Source organism: Furipterus horrens, unplaced genomic scaffold (genome assembly GCF_987537825.1).
Source record: "Furipterus horrens unplaced genomic scaffold, mFurHor1.1.pri manual_scaffold_4, whole genome shotgun sequence".
NCBI lineage: Eukaryota > Metazoa > Chordata > Mammalia > Chiroptera > Furipteridae > Furipterus > Furipterus horrens.
In genome coordinates this window covers 157,883,774-157,905,252 of record NW_028327174.1, presented here as the reverse complement: position 1 = coordinate 157,905,252, position 21,479 = coordinate 157,883,774, and the positions used below count along the sequence as shown (strand labels likewise).

The 21,479-nt window shown below is 38.2% G+C and overlaps 1 protein-coding gene across 1 annotated transcript in view; it reads left to right on the top strand.

Annotated features, from left to right (window-relative positions):
- CEMIP2 (cell migration inducing hyaluronidase 2) overlaps window positions 1-14,092 on the top strand; it is a 77,124-nt gene extending 63,032 nt beyond the window's left edge. The window contains exons 19-24 of the mRNA XM_090274171.1: window positions 525-707; window positions 2,950-3,169; window positions 6,519-6,617; window positions 9,003-9,157; window positions 11,790-11,893; window positions 12,259-14,092. Coding sequence (XP_090130297.1) covers window positions 525-707; window positions 2,950-3,169; window positions 6,519-6,617; window positions 9,003-9,157; window positions 11,790-11,893; window positions 12,259-12,455 — 958 coding nt within the window. The 3' untranslated portion in view covers window positions 12,456-14,092. The remainder of the gene's footprint in view (window positions 1-524; window positions 708-2,949; window positions 3,170-6,518; window positions 6,618-9,002; window positions 9,158-11,789; window positions 11,894-12,258) is intronic.
- The last annotated feature ends 7,387 nt before the right edge of the window (window positions 14,093-21,479 follow it).

Below are 21,479 nucleotides of genomic sequence, written 5' to 3'. Positions count from 1 at the left end.
TGGTCACATGTATCAAAAGCTTTAAAAATACTCATACCTTTATATTCTGAAAATGTACCACTAGCTATGTATCTAATGTAGGAATAAAGATAAACATGGATTAAAAACAAAAAAATGCTTTGGGAAAATTTTACTCGGTATTCATGTCCACTGTCAGGCCACTAGTGTTTCATCCGTCTTAGTAAATGCCCAACCATCTCACGTAATGTTATTATCCGCTGGCAGAGTCTAAGTCCATCTTATCCAACTTCTACTCAAGTTCCTGCAAGTCCTGTTGAAACCAGAAAGTTTTTGTAAGCCATGTGATTGTTATAAATATACTGATGGAAGTAATTTGGGTAACTTTTAAAGGAGGATAATTCATTAGTACATCACACGTCGCGGCGCAGGACATTGTTAGCGGCTCAATACGCAGCAGACATTTAAGGAGGAGAAAAATCATGGCTAATGTTTATATGTATTGTAATGCACAAAATATATAAGCTCAAATGTGAATTCATTTTTTAATTTTCTCTCCTTGATAGGAATGACTGGATTCGAGCTGGCCTCTGCTATCCATCAAGTACAGTTTTTCAGATTACTTTTGGCTTTTTACAGCGGCATAATGGCTCATTATCCAAAATGGAAGAGTATGAGCCTGTGAATTCACTGGAAGAATTGCAGAGGAAGCAGTCTGAGAGGAAATTCTATTTTGACTCTGGCACAGGGTAATTCAGTGTAACTAGTAGATGAGAATTATTGCTTTTTTTTCTTTAATGGTGAAATTACTAGTTCTTCAGCCTAACTAAGAATAGGCTATGATGTGATGGCTCTGTAGACAAGCAGCTGATGTGGGTAATTCTCTGCTCATCACTATTAGAGGCTTAGAGGATTAGAATGACTCGTAATTATAGTTGGCAGTGGGAATTGAGTGAAGATGTTTGCTGTATACCTATTAAAGCAATTTAGAGAGAAAAATTATCCTTGTCAATAAAGAACCAGTAGGCCCAGTTGAAACTTAAACTAATTTCTTTTCCATAACAACTCTTTTAGATGATTATTTACATATGATATAATTCATATTTCAGTGAAAGCTCTTTATTTTTTCCTCTAAAGCTATCTCTCAAGTCGACCTTGAGTTTAAAAAAAAAATCACTGTGTAACCATGGCATGTTTGCTTTCAACTTTCTCTAGGCTGCGTCTTTCCACTTTTTAATTCTAATCCTGTTCACCTGGGGTCCTGTTGGCTTTGTCTGCTCTTATCCAGTACAGTCTCTCAGCCTTTGGGTGATGGTAGGCTCGATCTCCTGTACTCTTCCAGCCACTAGCATGCTCCTTAGCCATTCCTTAAGCTGATATTCCACCTATATGCCATTGCCTAGTTACCAGAGTAAAGATGCTAATGTAAATAAGATGCATTTCTTCTGTGAGTTCATAGTCCATCGAAGGGTGTGGGCATTTAAAGCAGGTAATTGGAGAGTGAAAAGTTTAAATGCTGAAAGTCCTATGGTGGGATATTCAGCATACCTTTTGACACAACCCAGAAGTTCAGCCTAAGGTAACCAGTGACATCCCAAGAGAGTGACTCTTGAGGAATGAGTAGGAGGAGATGGAAAAAGAGATGGGTGAATTGTCCCAAGAACAGTGTGGATGAATGCATGGAGGCATGGAAGAATGTGGCATGGCATGTTTGGGGGAACACAAACATTCCCACTGGGGTGAGGGTGGCAAGTTTGATTGGGGAAATAAGGTTGGAGGTTCAGTCAAGTGCCTGGTTAGCCTTTGAATAAGATGCAACTTATTTGCCCTCCAGGGCCACTCAGCCAGTGTCATTAGCTTAAATCTTTTTATCATAGTAGTCTTTGATGTTCAATTTCTAATTAGACTTAACCTACTTGGACTTTTAATCTATACATGACAGAACTTACATGTTCTCAGTTAATTTTTCACAATAACAAATAGGACAACCAAATTTGTAAGGACAGTCTGGTGATCACAAATTAATGCTTAACTGTAAAAAGATGGGAAATGTGTCATCATATGGGTATTTCTAGAATCCCTTGTCCTTCGGGGTTATAATTCTTTTTAATTCCATTCATTTTGATGATTTTAATTATATATCAAAAGGCCCATGCTAATCAGGTTTATGTCATTCCTTATGTATGTATGTTAAAATTACTGGATGTTGGGACAATGGCTGATTCTTACCTCATAATTGCTACTTTGCACTGTTCATTGACCTTATACTAAAATGTGAATTCTTGATTTCCAGTAATCAGTCACATCTGATCAATCTTGACTTCCTTTGCTTTAGAAGGACTAGGTTTGTCGAGAGATGTTGGACTGCTGCCTGGAAGTTACTTCTCCATTCCTCTTGGCAGTAGAAGGATAATTCAGAGTCCGTGGGACTGCTCATTTCATTTGATTTTGGCCAAAGTACAGACAGAAGGACCTCAGGCCCATTTGAGCTTAGTAAACATCACAGGAATTGATTTCAAACTATTTCTTAGTCTCTTAAGCCAAATGAATCAGTTGCTGTTTTTATTTGAATTTTGTGCTTTAAATTAAAATGATTTATAAGCACCCCCCCAAAAGAAAGAAAGAAAGAAAGAATAAACCATGGTAGTTTACCAAATTCTAAATTCAACACAAGTGTAAAACTTTCTAAGGAATTGAACCAAGCCATATTCCAGCCTTTCAAATCACCTGTTGAACAAATTGAAACCATAAATCAGCTTTGATATCTTCTACAGCAACCAAATTAGGTTATCATATTATTTTCTTTAGGAGTGTAGGAGGATAGAAAGGAAAGAGAAACAACTTTATTAGCTTTGTAATTTATTTCTCTTCTAGGGAAAATTTACCTTATTAGAAGAATATCCTTTCGGCCATGAATTAATTTGAGGAATTTTTTTGTAAGTTTTTGAGAATCAGTCTAACACCCAATGGGTTGCTTTCTGTTTTGTGCAGGTTGCTGTTTTTGTATCTCAAAGCCCAAGGCCACAGGGATGGCCACAGTTACTGTTCATCTCAGGGATGTGAAAGAGTCAGGATCCAGGCAGCAACAGACTCAAAAGACACCAGTAACTGCATGGCCAAAGCGTATCCCCAGTATTACAGAAAGCCGTCAGCAATCAGGCGGATGCCAGCCATGCTCACAAAACCCTGTCAAGGCTGCGGGACCCGTCAGGTAAACAAGGATGAAATGTGGACTGTGGCCAGAGAAAAAATCAAAGGGGTCTTTGTAGTAGGTTCATTTTATTTTTGGGGGAACAGCTGTGGTGGCAGTTTATAAATATTGCATGTTTCTCCTGAATTTAGGCCCATTCTAGAATGTGATGCTCATAAGAAGCAAACTTGTCCAAATTATAATAAAAATACCTTCCTTTGCGATATGTCAGTTTACTCTGGATGACTGTGGACTTAATTGCTTGTCATCTTTCCTTTCTCAGATGTCATTCTGTTATAGCATTGTTTCTGGGTTTACAGCTCAGTGATGTAGAAAAATACTTTGTTTTATTGGCAGTGTGAAATATTTCTTCTGAAAATGCAACTCTTGGAAACTGTTTTCTTTTTTGAAGGTGGAAAACCACTCTTAATTTTGAAGCATATGCTATTATATTTACTTGTAATTAAAAGTACAAACTGACTTTGGTTAGACATGAAATGGTTCTCCTGACATATATGTATACACACACACACACACACACATATATATATATATATATATATATTTTTTTTTTTAATATTTATTCACTTTTAGAGAGAGGGGAAAGGAGAGAGAAGAGAGGGAGAGAAACATCAATGTGTGGTTACCTCTCATGGAGGAGACCTGGCCCACAACCCAGGCATGTGCCCTGACTGGGAATCATACCAGCGCCCTCTTGGTTTGCAGGCTGGCACTCAGTCCACTGAGCCACACCAGCCAGGGCTCCTGACATATTTTTAATTAGATTGTCTTCTTTTGAATCTTGAAGAAACATGATAATGAAAGTAAATCCAAAATATGACTTAAAATCAGGCATGGGGTTCCAAAGGAAATCAGATCAATTCCAAGTACAAAAGAAGTATAGAGTTAATACTGCCCTAATTAATACTCAATCTTTATAAAAACAAATATGGATTAAGGGAAATGGTTCTCAAAGCGTGGTCCCCTCAGCAGCAGCAATAGCATCACCTGGTAATTCTTGGGCCCAGCTCTAGTCCTACTAAACCGGAAATTCCGGGGGTGGGACGCAAGCAGTGTGTGCTTTGACAGGCCCTGTTGGGTTTCTGATGTGTGTTCACATTGGAATTTCATTGGGCTAGACAATTTTTTTAAAAGTAAGAATGGCCACCGAAGCACATACTGCCTATTAATATGGAGGAAACCTCTAAGTCTTTTCATTCTAAGTGATTTTAGAAAACAAAAATTATTTCACTGCTTAGGTTCTTTATTTCTGATTTTCCTCATTTGTTTCTCCCCACTGGTGGGATAGAGAGGGAGAGGAAGATGGGCTTATGCTTCCTGTTGTATATGATAAGTATCAGCATGCAACGCGCTATCAGAGTTTCAGCCTCATTTCCCTGTGCCACCTCCATTATCCAGTTCAATTGAAACAAAAAGTCACATACCTGGAGGAGTTGATGAGTCCTTTCCTGTTCTAGGCAGCGTCTTGACAGTTGAAGAGATATCTTTAATTGATTTTGTGAGGAAGTAAATGCTCTGGCCTAAATCTTTAGCTGAGTTTGTTGAGAAAGTCCTTTATTACTGAGAAGACTTGATATAATTTATAATAATTATAATAAATGTTATAAAAATAATTTAATCATCATCGGATATGTTCTAGGCCTATCTTGTGAAATGACTATGCATTAATGTTTTACATTCTTTATTCTCTGTGCTTGAAGCATTGATTCAAATTCATTTAAAAAAATGCATTGATTACTGACTTTGTGCAGTTGCAAAGTATTTGAAGCATATGGGGACATCTCTTTTACTTGGAAATCTGAGGGAGAATTTGGGTTGAATATCAAAAACAAACATGTATGAGGTCTGTCCAGAAAGTATCCAGCCACGTAACGGGAAGAATGGAGACATTTATTGAAGAAGATATAAGATACAAGAGACATTGTACATAGGACAGTGACGCCTCAGTCCTCTTCAAAGTAGGCACCTTGGGACCTTGTACAGTTCTCCCAATCACTATCAGCTGCCCCGTCGTATTTTCCTGAATCTCATCAAGAGTATGAAATCTCTTCCCTTTCAAAGGTGATTTTATTTTGGGGAAAAGCCAGAAGTCACAGGGCACCAAATCTGTGCTGTAGGGGGGCTCAGTCACCTGAGCGATTTGACGTTTTGCCAAAAATCTCTGCACGAAATGTGATGCAGAAGCAGGTGCATTGTCGTGATGAAACTGCCAATCACCAGTTGCCCATAGCTGCGGCTTTCTGAATCATCCAAATAGTTTCCACATAGGACTGTTTGAGCTTAAAGCAAAATTTGATGCAGATTCACTACTCTACTCACTCATTCATTTTGAATGTGATGGCCACACAGTACACATGCTCACTCAATGGTGTCTACCGCTCCCACTGACTAGTACAGTGAAGTCGTCATTGTTCATGCATACACATTCCAGTCCACTCTCCTTGGCTGTCAGGTTACATCGATGTTGCGCAAACTGTTCTCATTATTTTAACAATGGCTGGACCTTTTCCGGACAGACCTTGTATACTAGGAGTAAGTAGGAAGGGTCACATGAGTGTTTGACCCCAAACCTGAGACTTCAAAGAAACATCCAGCTTTATTCAGAATGCTTAGTATCCGAAGATTAGTTACTCTTGCAATGAAGGTGCTCATATTGATTAGGACATATACTTTAGGTGCTGCATTGTGGGAGAGTTAATAGTGCTTTTGAATGAGAAGAGAGCCTTTAGGAATGAGGTACAAGGTGGGACTTAAGAGACTGGGAGTGATTTGGAGAAGAAGGACACTTGGGGGATGAAATAGCTTCTGCAAAGGCAGAGTGTCAGGAAAATTAGGGAACTGCACTGTCTGTTGAATGCAATGGGTCAGTGGGAAATAGGAGCCTGTATATCAAATGTGGCTTGACTTATGTGACACTTTGTATGTCAGACAGAGGAATTTAGACCTGGTGATGCACAAGGCTACTAAAGGTTTTTAAACTTGTCATCTTATACTTCTTCCCTCAGTCCTGGAGTGACTGAGTCCCAATTCAGAATAACAGGTCTGAAAAGGATCTTTAAAAAGATTTGCATAAAATGTTTACAAAGATGTAAGTACAGAACACATTTATTTAGTGATTTGTAGAATTGATTTTATTAACAAGATTACAATTATTTGAAACGGGGATTGTTTCGGAAAATGAAGAACATGCCCTTCTCAAGGCTCTGTATCAAGAGTTCCAGGACATGAAATAGGTATAAAAAGTTGAGTGGGAAAAAAGCCATTAGTTCTTTGTGATTGAGTTTATTTTGAGGCACCCTTTTGGAGGAAGATGCAGTTGACGTAATTATAGCACTTCTTTCCTGTTTAGGTGGTATTTACTAGTGACCCTCATAAAAGCTACCTCCCTGTGCAATTCCAGTCACCTGGTAAGGTGGAGACTCAGCGCGGAGACCGGTCTGTTATCTCTGTAAGTACCTTCCAGCATGTCCACTGCTTCAGCTTCTTCTGGCAACAATCACTCGTTTGTAATCACATTTTATTTATTGGTGGTAAGGGATACAACAGAGTTATTTAAACATCCTAAACATTTTATGTTTTGGGGTAAATATATTAATTTTTTTCTCAGTAGAGTGTGTTTATGGATGACTTTCAGGTGGATGTTAAACTGTTCACATTACTTTTCATTCGTTGACAGTGTTACAGGTGATCCAGATTTCATTTCTATAAGAGAAAAGGCATCTTTGGTTAAAAAATAATTGCCACAGGCAATAAAAATGTAGAAAACTGTGTTTAACTTTGATTTTTGAAACATAATAGGTGCTTTCAAGTTGTTTGTTCAAAATGTGGGAAATGAGTTTTCAGTTTTTTTCCTGGGGCTTTTAGTTTGAAGTTGTCTGGCTCCCGTGTTTTTAAATCAGGAAAGTGGAGATGTAAAGTGTCGGCTGTCTTTCCTAAGTAGGTTAATGGAAGTGTAGGCCTGAGCCTCAGTGTCAACATTAGAATTTGGGCTAAGAGGCAAGCTAGCCAGTGGTATCCAGCTCTTGGCACATGGCCTATTCAAAATCAGGTTGGCCTGAGAGCCACTATATAAAGAGCTCTCTGGGGAGCAGATATCTAACCAGCCAGCTATTTCCAGCCAGCGCCTGGGCCCAGTCTCACGGGGTCTCTTTAGGAGCTTCGTTTTTTTTTAAAGTGATGGGCAACATAGTCACAAGTTTACAAAAATGTGGAAAACATTAAGTCTTATTCTTTGTTTCTTTCTTAATTCCTTATTGTGTTAAAATATCTATAACATAAAATTCACCATCTTAACCTTTTTAAATATACATACTGTTCAGCGGTATGAAATACATTCATATTGTTGTGTACCCTCCATACAAGTGCTGAGTGCCCTCTGCTCCATTAGATCACTAGATAAAATATTTAAATTACAATGAAGTTGATTTACAATATTATATTAGTTTCAGGTGTACAACATAATGATTCTACATTTATAAACCTTATGATATGATCACCATGATATATCTAGTCATTATGTGTCACTGAACAATGATGTTATTGGCTCTGTTTCCTGTGCGGTACTCTCAATAGATAATTAAAGAAGATATGTTTTGCCCAAAAATTCTCATACAGGCTATGCCCCAGGGTCTAAAGACACTGCTTAATTCTGTTGCTGTACATTAGGTTCCTGGGACCCTAGAAAAGTCATAGGACACTTCTTTTGGTCATTTAGCTCCAGTACTCTTCCAGATGCATTACCCGAAGAATCTTTGCTAGGACATGGCATTACTTTATTTCGTTTTTAAGGAAAGTTTTGTTTCCTTTAAGCAATAGATTTTGGGGGAGGAGGTACTTTTCAAGAGGACAGTTTGAGAGTGCTGAAGATTATTTTATATTTTTCTCAAATGTATTTCAATTTTAAGTGCTCAGACTTTTGAAAATAAGAGAATCACTTCCAGTCTTTCCAAATATAAAATTGCACTTCAAGCATTTCCAGAATCATCTTCTGAATTAGAACAATTTAAACACAGCTAAAAGACTGTTTTGCTTCCTGAGACATTAGTAATGATTAAGAATAATATTTAAAAGTAATTTCCCCAAGCAAGGACACGGGTAAGGGTGACAGGATTTCTCTTGTGTTAGCTTTTAGCATAGTTTATAATTTTACAAATTTTGGAATCATTTTTTAATCCAATAAGTTTTTTTTCTTTCTTTCTGGCTGAGGAATTAATGATATTTGGATATGTCTTGAGCTCCTTTTTCTTGAAAAGGTCTCAAACAATTAATTTAAAGAGGACGACTGGAAATTCTGTAGTATAGTAATATACTTGTGGCTTAAACCTTGTAAAATTACCATTTTTCCACTTTGATTTCAAAGGAGAGCTATATATGAAGTGAAGAAGGGGCAGTCTGGCTCCTCTGATGCTCCCAGTGTGGGGGGGGGGGTATATATTTTTTATGAGTCAGTGTGACAGTCCGTTGAGCTGAGCTACAGTATAGAGGCTGTCAACTGTTTGCTGAGTGGAAAAGCTTTGACCCCGATGGAAGAGCATGTGTGTAAGAGTGAAGGCCCTGAACCTACAGGAAGAGTCACCCTGCTCAGCCGAGTGTGACTGCCAGCCTGTGCTCAGAGCATCGTACGCAGTCAGCCAAGTCCAGTCAAAGCAAAGTCTAGGAGGGCACAGCGTGGTTTCAGATACGGGCAGAGAAAGAGTAAATGCAATGTAGAATCTGACTCCTGGATGTCATTTGATGTGTGGGTTTAGAAGACAGAGGGATGGGGCTGGAAAGATGAGTCATCCTGGAGGCACTGAAATGGCGATGACAATGGAAGACGTTTTTGTCCTCCCAGGTCAACGGCACCGACTTTACCTTCCAGAGTGCGGGTGTCCTCCTCCTTATTGTGGATGCCTGCAGTGTTCCCTTCAGGCTGACTGAGAAGAAGTTTTTCTCTCTTGCTGATGTCAGTCTCCTGGAAGAGTACTTAAAAACGGGCATCCCTCCAAGGTAGGTTGAAGTTGCTCTGTAGAGGGACAAGCCACATTAAAGGTGACACCCGGTTCTCTCTGAGCTTTGGTTTGTTTACCTGCCCTTATCTGTGGGCATTTGGGACTCTGGGAAGGTTTTTATTCCTTCCTCATCTCAGATTGATGCCTGTGTGGTCTAAGCTGCTTATCATTGTAAACCTCTGCTTATCCGTAGTGAGAGCTTGCTTGTTAGAAGAGTTTGGAGATGGTAGGAAGGTTCTCACAAGAAGAAAAGCCCTATATTTTGGAATATTACTCTCCATATTTTATATTGTTTATCTATCAATACATTGCATCCAGCTCCCTTCGAGAAGGCTCATTATCATTTTAAAGCAACTTTTAGACAGTTTTACCTTTCCAGCCATCTGTCCCACTGTCCCACTGATGGGACCTCAGACAGCAGTGTACTGTGACTGTGGTATATGAAGTCATCACCTTGGTCACTTGGAAATGACTAGAAAAAAAGTAAATTGATTCTTAAGCAGATGGGTGTGTGGTCTTTCTTTTAAGAGCCCTAGTCTGAATAATTTTTCTTTCTTGGTTTCTGAAGACGGGAGCACAGGAGAGAAACCTTTATTTTTAATTGAGCTGGTCAGACCTTGCCTGGAGGCAAGGATATAAATTCAGGCTCCTTTCTGCTCCCTTGGCTTTGCTGCAGACGTTGATTTATTCACCAGCCTTCATTTAGTGAAGCCAGTAAGGGAAGAACACGGGCTTCCCTGGGACTGAAGGCCCATCTAGCTTTTGAATTATCCTAGTCGATCTAATCACTTATGCTCTTTACACATTACAGAACCGCACCTCAGTAAGTCCCGTAAAGTCATTGGATTATCTGAGTGTCATATTCAGTGTGTACTTATAGCTCTTTTGGGTTTAAGACACTTGTACAGAATTCCTTTCCAAGGCCTCTGTTTCCTTTAAGGATTTAAAGATTTTTCCTAATTTTAAAAAGTCATGCACTAACTCTTACCTACAATAATCCAGTACCTAAATCGTAGCACAAATACTGAGGACAACACAGTAGTCCTGCAAGACTCCCTATAGATTTATAAGTTACAACCAACTCATTAAAATGTCACTAGGTTGTTCTAGAAAGGGGATGAGGAAGGCGTTTGACCTACTTGTGGTGTGCTGTTTCTTGATCTGGGTGCTGGTTACACAGTATGTTTAGTTTGCAGAAATTTAAGGTGCTTTGTACGTAGGAATGCTATTCTGTATGTACATTGTATCTTAACACGGTATCAGGAGGTTATTGGGCCACTGGCAGTGACTTCTAGGGAAACTTCAGCACGTGTGGGGTGCGGGAGGGTGGGAGGACATATAAATGATCTCACGGGACCTGGAGTCAGTGTGACCCATTGAAGGTCATTCCTGCAGGGTTGCTGTGGTCGGACCTCTGGTCTGACTCTGCATTTAGTAACCACCACTATTAGAAAGACTTGAACTAAACCCCACACCAATGTAAAATGTAAGAATCTTAATAAGAAATGTTGAGATGCACATTAAGAAAACAAATGCTTTACTAAATCATATAGAAGTCCTGAATAGGAGTCTTTTCTGTTTCTAGATGAAAAAGTTAATATTATAAAAATGTCACTTTACCTAAATTAAATAGACATTTAACTCATTTCCATTAGTGTCCCAATTGGTTACTTTTCTGTTGTATTTCATCAATGACACTGAAGTTCATCTGAAAAAATAAATGTGGGGAAAGTTAAAAGATACAATTTTTAAACAAATTCTACTAATACAAGGGGCTTATTTTATCAGATATTAAAATAAACCATGAAGTCATAGTGATTAACCTGGTGTGGAATGGCAGAGGAGAAATCAGAAGAGAGTCCACAAACAAGTCTGAGTATTTGTATTGATATACTGCATAATAAAGATGGAAATTTAAAGTAAACCATGGGGAGTAGATTTTATTTTGTTTCTTTTCAGAATCAGTGGTTATCCATTTATTTAATAAATAGATTAATAAACCACCTGAAACAAATGAAACTAACTTTCTCTGTTAAAATAGTTTGTTCTGTAAAAGGTCTGTGTCCCAAGCATCCATTACATCAATTGACCTAAAATAACTTGTTTCCCTTATATTTAGAGACATCTTAACATAAGGTCTAGGTGGGGCAGAGAGGTGGGAACTTGTAATAGCAGAAATAAAAACGTACCTGTGTTCTTGTTTCGTTTTGAGTTTTGCTTTTATCTAGTATTTCTGTTCTTCACTGCAGTGATTTTCAACTTGTGGCACACAAGTGTGCCATAAGATTTTTTAAAGCATGCAATACCTGACCATTGAATCAGGGACATTGACTTCTTTTCCCTTAGTTTGTCAAATAAAAAATAAAATGTCAATAGCCAACACAGCAGTAATTGTCTGGTGTGAATGAATCAAAATTATACCTATTTTTTTGTTAGATTGGCAAAAAAAATATATATAATATGAGTATATTTTTTGGTGTGCCAGAGAATTTCAATAATTAGTTGATGTGTATCGTGAGATGAAAATAGTTAAAAATCGCTGCTCTACTGTATATACTTCATAAAAGAGCCCAATAAACTCATGCTAAGTTATTGAAATTTGCTCTCATTTTTCTAACTTATACACACAGGTCTGTTGTCCTGTTGAGCACAAGAGGAGAAATAAAGCAGTTGAATATTTCAAATTCATTAGTACCCCTGGGATTAGCCAAACCAGCTCATCTTTATAACAAAGGTTTGTGTTTGTATTCTTCTGTGAAGTTCTTATGATTTCAGCAACATATGCTTTTTTTAAATTTTATTTTATTTTTTATAGTGGACGGTAGCTACCAGACAATTCATGAGCTTGTTTTGCTAGAGTGAGTCTCATGAAGATCATTTCTAAATAGCAAGACTGTGTTAGAGGAAGTGTGTTGGGATGTGGTTTGCTATTTAGGACATGAGGTGGGTGGTAAGGGTTTATTTGCTGATGTAAGGATGTGTAGTTTTTTTGTGTTTTGTTTTATAGCTGTCTTTGTTTTGCTCACCTCTGACATTACCTTGCCTAGAACTAGGAGATGTACAAATTGAACTTTTCTGTGTTTTTTTTTTTTTTTTTAGGGAGTACCATATTTTTGGGATTCAGTGGAAACTCTAAACCATCATGGACTAAGCTGTTTACCAGTCCTGCTGGACAGGGCCTTGGGCTGCTGGAACAGTTCGTACCTTTGCAGCTGGAGGAATATGGTTGTCACAGAATTGGAGCTGTCCGCAGAAAAGACCTGGAGCTGTTAAAGCAAATTTCAAAAGCACATTAGAGACTAACTGTAACTTAAGTGCTGAGGGAGAAAAAAAATGTGAACTAACTTATTTAATTTATGGCATTTTAAAATGACACTGTTAACCCAACGGAACCATTTTCCTGTTTGATACAGAAAGGGGAGAAAAGAAAGTTTAAAGTGATTGCTTGTATACCAGCTCATGCACCTTCTAGTTGTACAAAATGTTAAGGAGTTTATTTGTATTTGTTAGGCTGGTATATTTAGAGAGCAGTTCTCTCATTCCTCACCTCCCACCCCAGTGTTTTGTAGTGACCATAAGGAGTGCTTCACTTCTTGTATTCTGGGATGTGGGGTGGGATGAGAGCTTCTGAGAGTCAGCCTGAGTCCTTGCGAGGACCGACTCTTTGTAGCACCTTGGATACTTGAAGTGTAATGCTCAGTTGTGTCATTGACTTTGGGTCAGCAGTTGACTTGGGTGGCTGACACGTTCAGTGATACTTTGGGCTCTGGTTCTGGGCAGCCTTTGAGGATTTTATGTGATACCGAATGACCGAGTTTTAAGTGGCAACTCAGGCCCATCTCATGCCCCTCTTTGCCTGGACATGTGCTCTGATTGTTCATTTGCATATCGATTCCTTTGAAGTGTTCAGCTTTCCAGCAGGAAGGACTTTGGGACAAAAGGGCTTTTAGGGATTAGACATCCCTTTAATCTGTGACAATTGGGCAAAAATTTGACGTACACCATGGTCTGAGGTTGTTGGGACCATTTTTGCAGCTTTAATCGTTAACCTGTTTTGACTATATATTTGTGTTTAAAAAGCAGAGCTGAGCTGAATATTTAACCTTTAAAAATTTTTTTTGAAAGAAGCAGGCCATTTTCCTGAACAGTAAACTTGAGTCATTTCAACTTGCACAAAGGAAGTCTGTTTTTAGAGTTGCTCCTGCATCCAGGTTTTTTGTTGTTGTGTTTGTGTGTAGAGTTTTTTAAAGCTTTTCTGCTCACCATCCTGTTAAGAAAACTGCACAAAGCTTAATGATACCCCAAAATATTGCACTCTGGAGGAGAAAAAAGGGAGAGCCTTTTAAGGGTCCTCTCATAGAGGGGATGTTCAGAAATGAATGTCCGTCACTCTTAACCTGTTAGAGCCAATTTAAAAAGGGGCCACGACGGCCTGTGTCCCTTCCACTGGGTGCATGCTTCTCCTGCCAGCAAGGACTGCATGTGGTGAAAAGAGATTGGTTCTTGGCTTGGGACATAACCACACCAAGAGTAAAGACATCAAAATACCTTTACCTTTTCCTCAACCCACAATGCATGAAGTGTAGTGGAGGAATGGCCACAGCCAGATAGTAGGAAGTGTGTTCAGGCTGACTTTGGCAATGAGTACAGACAAATTTACTTTCGTCTACCAAGAGCTATGGCTGATGGCCTGTTTCTTATGTGCAGAGCAGCTCTGTGACTTCTGTTACTTTACAAAATATGCTACCTCAAAGTGCTACCGATAAACCTTTCTAACTGTAAGTGCTCTTCCTAAGGGCACATGTCTTAATCAAAATTTAGGGTTATTTTTTGTTGTTGTTGTTTGTTTGTTTTGTACATTGATGAAAGAGATCTTACCTTTTAAATATATTATTGGATCATGGTTCCTGAAGGTGATTAGTTTGAGTGTGTGTTTTTTATGACTTAAATATTTCTTATGTGTGTTTTTTAGAGTTTGGCTCTTTAAAGATTTGGAGGGAATATGTAATACAGTTCTAAGGCACTCGGTTTTTCTGATTTATATGCTAAGTATCAAATCCTAAGTTAAATAAATAAAAATATGTGTGCATGTATTTTTTATATGTGTGTATGATTATCTCTATCTAGCAATCAGTCAATCAATTTTTCATTTTTAAATTCTATATTCCAGCTGTAAAGAAGTTCCTGGCAGCAATGAGAAAGGGAAAACTGTCCACTAAGCAGATTTTGTAAGACTAAGCTTCAGAAGGAAAGGGATTATTTTCTAATGCAGAGAGATCCTCAACATTGGCTGCACACTGGAATTGCTTGGAAGCTTTAAAAAATATGGAGGCCAGGGTGTCACCCCACCCCCACCCCCTACATTCAGATTTAATTGGTGTGGGGTGCAGCCTGGGTATTGGAATTTTTTAAGAGCTCCCTGGGTGATTCTAATATGCAGCCAGGTTTAGGAACCACTGCATTAATATAATAGGCCCACTGTTTAGCTTCAGTATGTAATTTTTTGTGACAGAAACAAAATTACATTTATCTATTATTTTTATTTGCAGTTCCTATGTTACAGAATTCCTAGCCCTAAACAAAACATTTTACTATTCTTTTTTTTTTTTCAACAGAACTTTTAAATATAGAGTTTTTAGTTCTTAATGGTCTCAAATTGCTAAATTGGACATCTAAGTAATATGCACATTTAGGCAACTGGGAGCTAGCAGTCTGTTTGATTTCTACTGAGAAAATATATTCAAAGGTAATTTATAAGAATTGGTTGAGCTCCAGAAATATGGCCATCCACAAATCAGCCAGCTGATGAGAAATAATAGGGCCTTCTCATAAGCCAGCAGCTAGGGTTTGAAGTCTTTGCTGTGAGATTCCTGCCCCTCCACCTGAACCAGCGTGCCGTATACTATCTTCAGAGGCTAGAAGAAAGTGCTTGTGAGAAGAGGAAAGACAGACGTAGGGTCTCATAGAAGATGACTCCAAAGCAGCCGCTAAGCTGATGATTATAGACACGGAGGCGAGGAGTATTTATGACTCCTCTGTTCTCTAGTTTCATCAGAAGAGAATGTCCTCAAGCCATTAAATGTGTTACTTTGTTTTGAGGCGGGGTGGGCAAGGAGGTGATGGATAGAAGCCTGAATGCTTCAGATAACTAGGTGCTCATTCCTTAAGAGATGAGGTAATGTTGCGGTAAGTCCACTTGAAAGGCATTTCAGTAAGCTGGAATGCGCTTAGTTAATTCAAGTGTTCTGTTTTTCCCAGCTGGTCCTAGTAGTTAAGTATTTAGAGTCCATTGTGACAATGTTTGTTGTTTTCATGATGCAGAGTTGGAGTTTATCCCCCGGAATTCTCTTTGGGTTTCAGATACTTAAGATACTATGTTTAATAATGAAAAATTCCCCTAGAGGTGAAGACTATACGGAAATAATTGGGTAACAGATTTGTATTATTACTGTTAGTCTTACTTGGTAATAGCTCAGTCTGCTGGAAATGTGAGCAGACACTGTGTGTGGACTGGAGCAAATTTTTAACATAAGGTCAGGGAGGGAAAAATTAAGGAAAGGCATCCCCAGTTCCTTGTTCACAAACGACAAAATGTTCACATCTTGCTGGATCATTGGAGTCATTGGGAAAGCGTAGGGGTTTATTTTTTTACCCTAATTTATCTTCAATATAAGAGAGAAACTGAAAAAAAGGATGCTAATTAGGCCCTGGGCTTGTGGGGAATGGCACTCACACTTTTTATGTGATAAAATGAGAGAATGACCAAACTATGAAGATTTCTAAATGAGGAATTAGCCCCATAGGGCATCCCAAAATATCAGCCATAACAAGCAGTGAAATGATATATCTGAAAATATGACAAAGAAGTCAGAGAACAGCTTCATAGATTTGCTTGATTGAATTTCCTAAGATGGACAATGTGACTAGTCTGGGTATGAAACGCAATAACCAATTTAAAGTTCATTCTGAGACAAGCTTGGGGGTTGCCAGACTTACCCACATAGGCCAGACCTGTCCCCCTGACTCGTTGAACTACGAATGTTTTTTACATCTTTAACTATAACATGTTGGAAAAAGTCAAAAGAAGAGTAATTTATGATGTGAAAATTATGTCCATAAATAAAGTCACATTGGAAGAGGCAGACCCATTTGCTCACATGCTGACTGACTTCCATATCAAATGGTAGATTTGAGTGGTTGTCACAGAGACTATATGGCCTGCAAAGCCCAAAATATTTATTATGTGTTCCTTACTGAAAAAGTTTGCTGGCTTGATCACAGTGAAGGGTATACTGGTGTTCATTGTACTGTTCTTGGAACTTTCCTAAGGTTTGAGAATTTTTTTAAATAGAAGGTTAAGGAAGAAACTTATAATCAAAATCCCCTCAGGTACTTATTAAATGCAGAATCCCAAGCCTTCCCTGGCTAGGTAGCTCAATTGGTTAGGGCATCATCCCGATACACCAAGGTTGTGGGTTTGATCCCCAGTCTGGGCATATACGAGAAAGAATCAACAAATGAATGCATCAAACAACAAGTGCTGGCGAGGATGTGGAGAAACGGGAACCCTACTGCACTGTTGGTGGGAATGCAGACTAGTGCAGCCACTATGGAAAACAGTATGGAATTACCTCAAAAGATTAAAAATGGAACTGCCTTTTGAACCAGCGACTCCACTACTAGGATTATACCCGAAGAATCTTAAAACACCAATTCAAAAGAACTTATGCACCCCTATGTTCATTGCAGCACTGTTTACAATAGCTAAGTGCTGGAAACAGCCTAAGTGCCCATCTGTAGATGAGTGGATCAAAAAACTGGTACATTTACACAATGGAATACTATGTACCAGAAAGAAAGAAGGAACTCCTGCCATTTGCAACAACATGGATGGAACTAGAAAGAATTTTGCTTAGTGAAATAAGACAGGCAAAGAAAGAAAAATACCATATGATATCACCTAATACAGGAAACTAAAGAACAACACAAGCAAAAGAACTAAATAGAACAAAGAGCAGAATAGCAGTCAATGGGGGGGGGGGAGAAGGGGGATAAGTAAGGGAAGGGTTTAGTCAAAGAACATATATAAATGACTCATGGACGTGGACAACGGGGAGGGATATGATTGCGGGAGAGGGGGTGGGTTGGGTGGGGGAGAGAAATTGGGAGGAAAGGGGACAACTGTAATTGAAAAACCAAAATAAATAAATAAATAAATAAATGAATGCATCAAGAAGTGGAACAGAATCCCAAGCCGCAGCTCAGATGGGAGAATTGGGATCTCTGGGAGTTGAAGCTGGCAATATAATTTTATAACAAGCTCCCTAAGTGTTTCTTTGGAACAGTAAAGTTTGAGAGCTCCAGAGTGATGAGCTCCTGATATTTCTTTTCCTCTTTTCCTGAAATAGAGAATACAGCTGAACAAATCTGAATGTAGGGCTTTTTAAACCCCAGTGATCCATTCTATACTGTCTTCCCCAGAGTTCTGTGTGACTAATGCAGGGCAAGTCTGCTGCACAGCACAGTGTGTGCGTTACTGGGGCAAGGGTTTGGAGCTTATAGTCAAGTCCTCTCTTCATTGTGTCTGAAATTGTCACCGCCAGTCTTGATTCCATTAGTTACAGTTATTCCTACAATGAAACCCCAGCCGTCCTTCATTTTCTGCAAGTTCTTTCCATTATTTTAAGGAGTTTAAAGGAAAAAGTACATATAGCCACAATCGGATTGTGCCGACTAAGAAAGACCTAGGTTTCTTAGCTTTTGGACGGAACTGTATCCACCTTAGTTACCTCACATTTATCAAAGCACTGATTAGTAATTGCAGATTTTTTAAAAGGTAGGATAATTTATTCCATACAAGCATTTTATTTTAGAAGCAAAAGCCTTTCGATACATGAACTTCATGGTAGAGGTGGGAGGTGGTTGGATGGACTTGGGGGATAATAAAATTGGTCTCACCAGGAAAGAGGGTAAGACATCATCTGGGAGGGCCTGACAGGTTTACTTTGTCCCACCAACTTATATTGATCAAAAACATCCCATTTTTAAGGTGGGGAAGGCTTAGGTCAGATCCGTTCCTGATGGGGGAGAATGTAGGATTTACACATCTCAGGAGGCAAGGAGCATCATTAGCTCCCACGTGGAGAGGAGGAGTTCTGATGGAGGAACCAGCCACAGCTTGTCGTCTGCTTCTCAGATGTGCATATGAGTGAGTAATCAGTGGATTCCAGACAGTGAGGTAAGTGCCTGGTTCAGTCTGCTGCTGTAGGTATGTGTGGTAATTTGGTCACCAACCTTGGTCTGATGCCAGCTAAGGTTCTTTACCAGGGGTATTACTTTGAGCAATTTTCTACTGCTGATCCTCAGCTTTCTCATCTATAAAATGGACTATTAATTCTTTTGTAAAGTTACAAAGGAGATTAAATTAGAATTGCCATGGTTCCCAGACAAGACTTGTCATCTACAATACCTGAGTGATTTGTCTAAAAGAGAAAAAAAAAAATCAGCTTTCTTGACATCTGTGAATTCTAATTTAGTAGTTTTTCAAAGGCTAAGGATTAGGAAATCTGCATTTTTCCAAAACAAACTACCGAGATAATGCCAGATTTGAGAACCACTGAGAATACCCTGTGAAAGCCCTTGCCCTACTTTTAACGCACTTCCCATACTCAGTTGTTTGTATCTAGAAAACAGGACCTCAGGCCAGGCGATTCGGGTTTAGCGAGCTGACTTGAGCATCCCCGTGAGGTTTGAATGTGTGCCCTCAGTAAACCAGCGGTGTACTGGAGCTATGAAATGTGGAAAGACAACTCTGAAATGAAAACATGTGGCTGCACCCTGCTCTGCAGCTGGTGTGTGCTGTCTTCTGTTCCTCATTCTTGTGAAGGGAAACCTCAGTTCAGCTCACAGTTTGTCTCTTCCAATCCCTTTTACCATAAACTAACACAGAATAAAAACAACTCATTTCTAATGATCACTCAGTACTTTAACCACCCACGTTTTCACTCTTTCTTATCGAGTAGGAAAAATGTTAACATGCAGTGAAATGGTCCAAAGCTGATTTATATGACATGCTGAAGCTGAGTTAGAGGACTAGGAAAATGAGTGCCTTTTGGCAACCAACTTTCCCATGTTTTTGCACCCCATTTCTTCCTGTTACATCTCCAGGATCCACTACTGCAGCCTTATTATATCAGGAAAGACCACATTCCCAGGCCTCTTTGTACCTTTCACTCCACTGCTCACATATTCTGAGTTCGACACTCGGGATCCTTAGCACTTGCTAAACTAATTTAAAATCAGGTTGGTTCTCATATCTGAAACAAATCCCCTTTTAGGCAACAATGTTATTTTAATATCTGCTCACAGTGCCTATAATGTTCAAAGTAATGTATTGCTGGAAGTCTTGCTTACATGATTTGGTTGCTTTGTTTTTAAAGCAATTTTGCCCTCCTGCATACTCCACTTACCTATGAGGCTGATGCTTTCTGTCTAGAGGAAGTTACAGACCTGAAAAATCCACAGACTGGATAAGCACTCACTGGGTAATAGAGTCAGTACCATCTATAGGATACAAGTACTTGTGTTTGAATAGAGTCCCTCCTGATCATTCTCAGGAAGACTGTAGATAAAACTGTGATTTTTCTTCTGAACACTGAGACTAGATAAGTTACCCTACCTGGCTCTGAAACATATAATCCATTTGGATTCCAGGCCCAGGGTCTTGGCCTCAAGAAAGTGTACTTACCCCAACATCTTCCTGGAAGCTGTGCTCTGTGAGCATTGGAAAATCCTCTTTGTTTGCAGTGTCTTGCATTTCTGTAAATCACCTTTTTAATAGCTGAAAGGAAGAGATTTGGTAATTATAGCTTTCCTTTGTTGCAGCTTTATATTGAAAACATATGCCAGCCAGGCTAAGTAAGGATCCAAGTGGAGAGATGATACATAAACAAGATTAGGAATCACAAGGATTAGGGGCTTCCTGCGCAGTTTTATCCAGAGGAAGAAAGACAATTACAAACACATTTTGTGTGTTTATAAAGGGGGAGTGATTTTATTATATTGATGATTTATACAGGGTGGGGAGAAAGTAAGTTTATTGTTCGTAAGAAAAATCATACAATAATTAATAAATAATAAAAGAATAAGATGTATTTTGCATACTCAAAACTGTAAACCTATTTTTCCCCCTACTGTGTTTTCTGTTTCCAATTTCTTGAAATCAGTTAATTTGTTGATTTCAGTTATACATTTTTAATTTAATATCTAAAATAATTAGAATAAAAATTATTGGCAAGTATAATTATTAGATATTTTTCATAATCCTAAATTATAAACTTAATTTCTATATTGCTGCTACATATCTGATTGAAATAATGTTTAATTTAATTTTATTTAGTCCTTTATTTTACCTGCTTATAAAAGACAAATAGTTAATATGAAGCATAAAGGTAACCAGTTTGTTGTATGGATATCTTCACTACAATCTTGAATTTAAAGTCTTTATCACTATGACCTTGATCTTGAATTTAGACTTCAATACTGCCTTTGACACTATGACCTTGAATTGAAAGTCTTAACACTACAATATTTTTTATACATCATCATTTTTGAAATGTGTGTAAAAATATGTATTGTGTTACTTATTAACAAAAGATTTTTCACAATGTCTTTGTAGTCTAAATTTGTAGATCCCGTGTCTGTTTTGTTTCTCCTTTATACAGTTAACTATGTGATAAGTGGCAAATTTTTATGTTAACGACAAGTATGTTTCCCTGAAATATGGATTTTGTTTTGTAAGTATGTAGTTGAAAGTCCAACGTGAAATCCTTCCAAGTGTCAAAAACTCACATTTTAAATAAATTTTGGTTTCAATCCTGTTAAAAAATTATAGGGACTATTAGACTGGTTTGTGTGGTGTTTAAAAGATCCTCAGGACACTTGTCAAAGATGGTAAGGCAGATTGCATTGTATTGTATACAAAAATCTCTCAGTTTGGATTAAAAATTAAAATATATGAGAATAGATCTTAAAAGTTCTCATAACAAGAAAAATATTTTTATAATTGTTTGATGAAAGATGTTGACTAGACTTAATATAGTAATTTTACAGTATATATTTCAAATCATGTTGTACACCTGAAACTAATATAATCTTACATGTCAATTATACCGCAATTAAAAAAAAAAACATTTATAAGCTACTTATAGATAGACATACCTTAAACAAAAAATAATGTGGAGTGATTTAAAAATGACATGAAAAGGAGAAAACATTATATACTAACCCCAAAAGTTGATATAACAACATTAATATTGCAT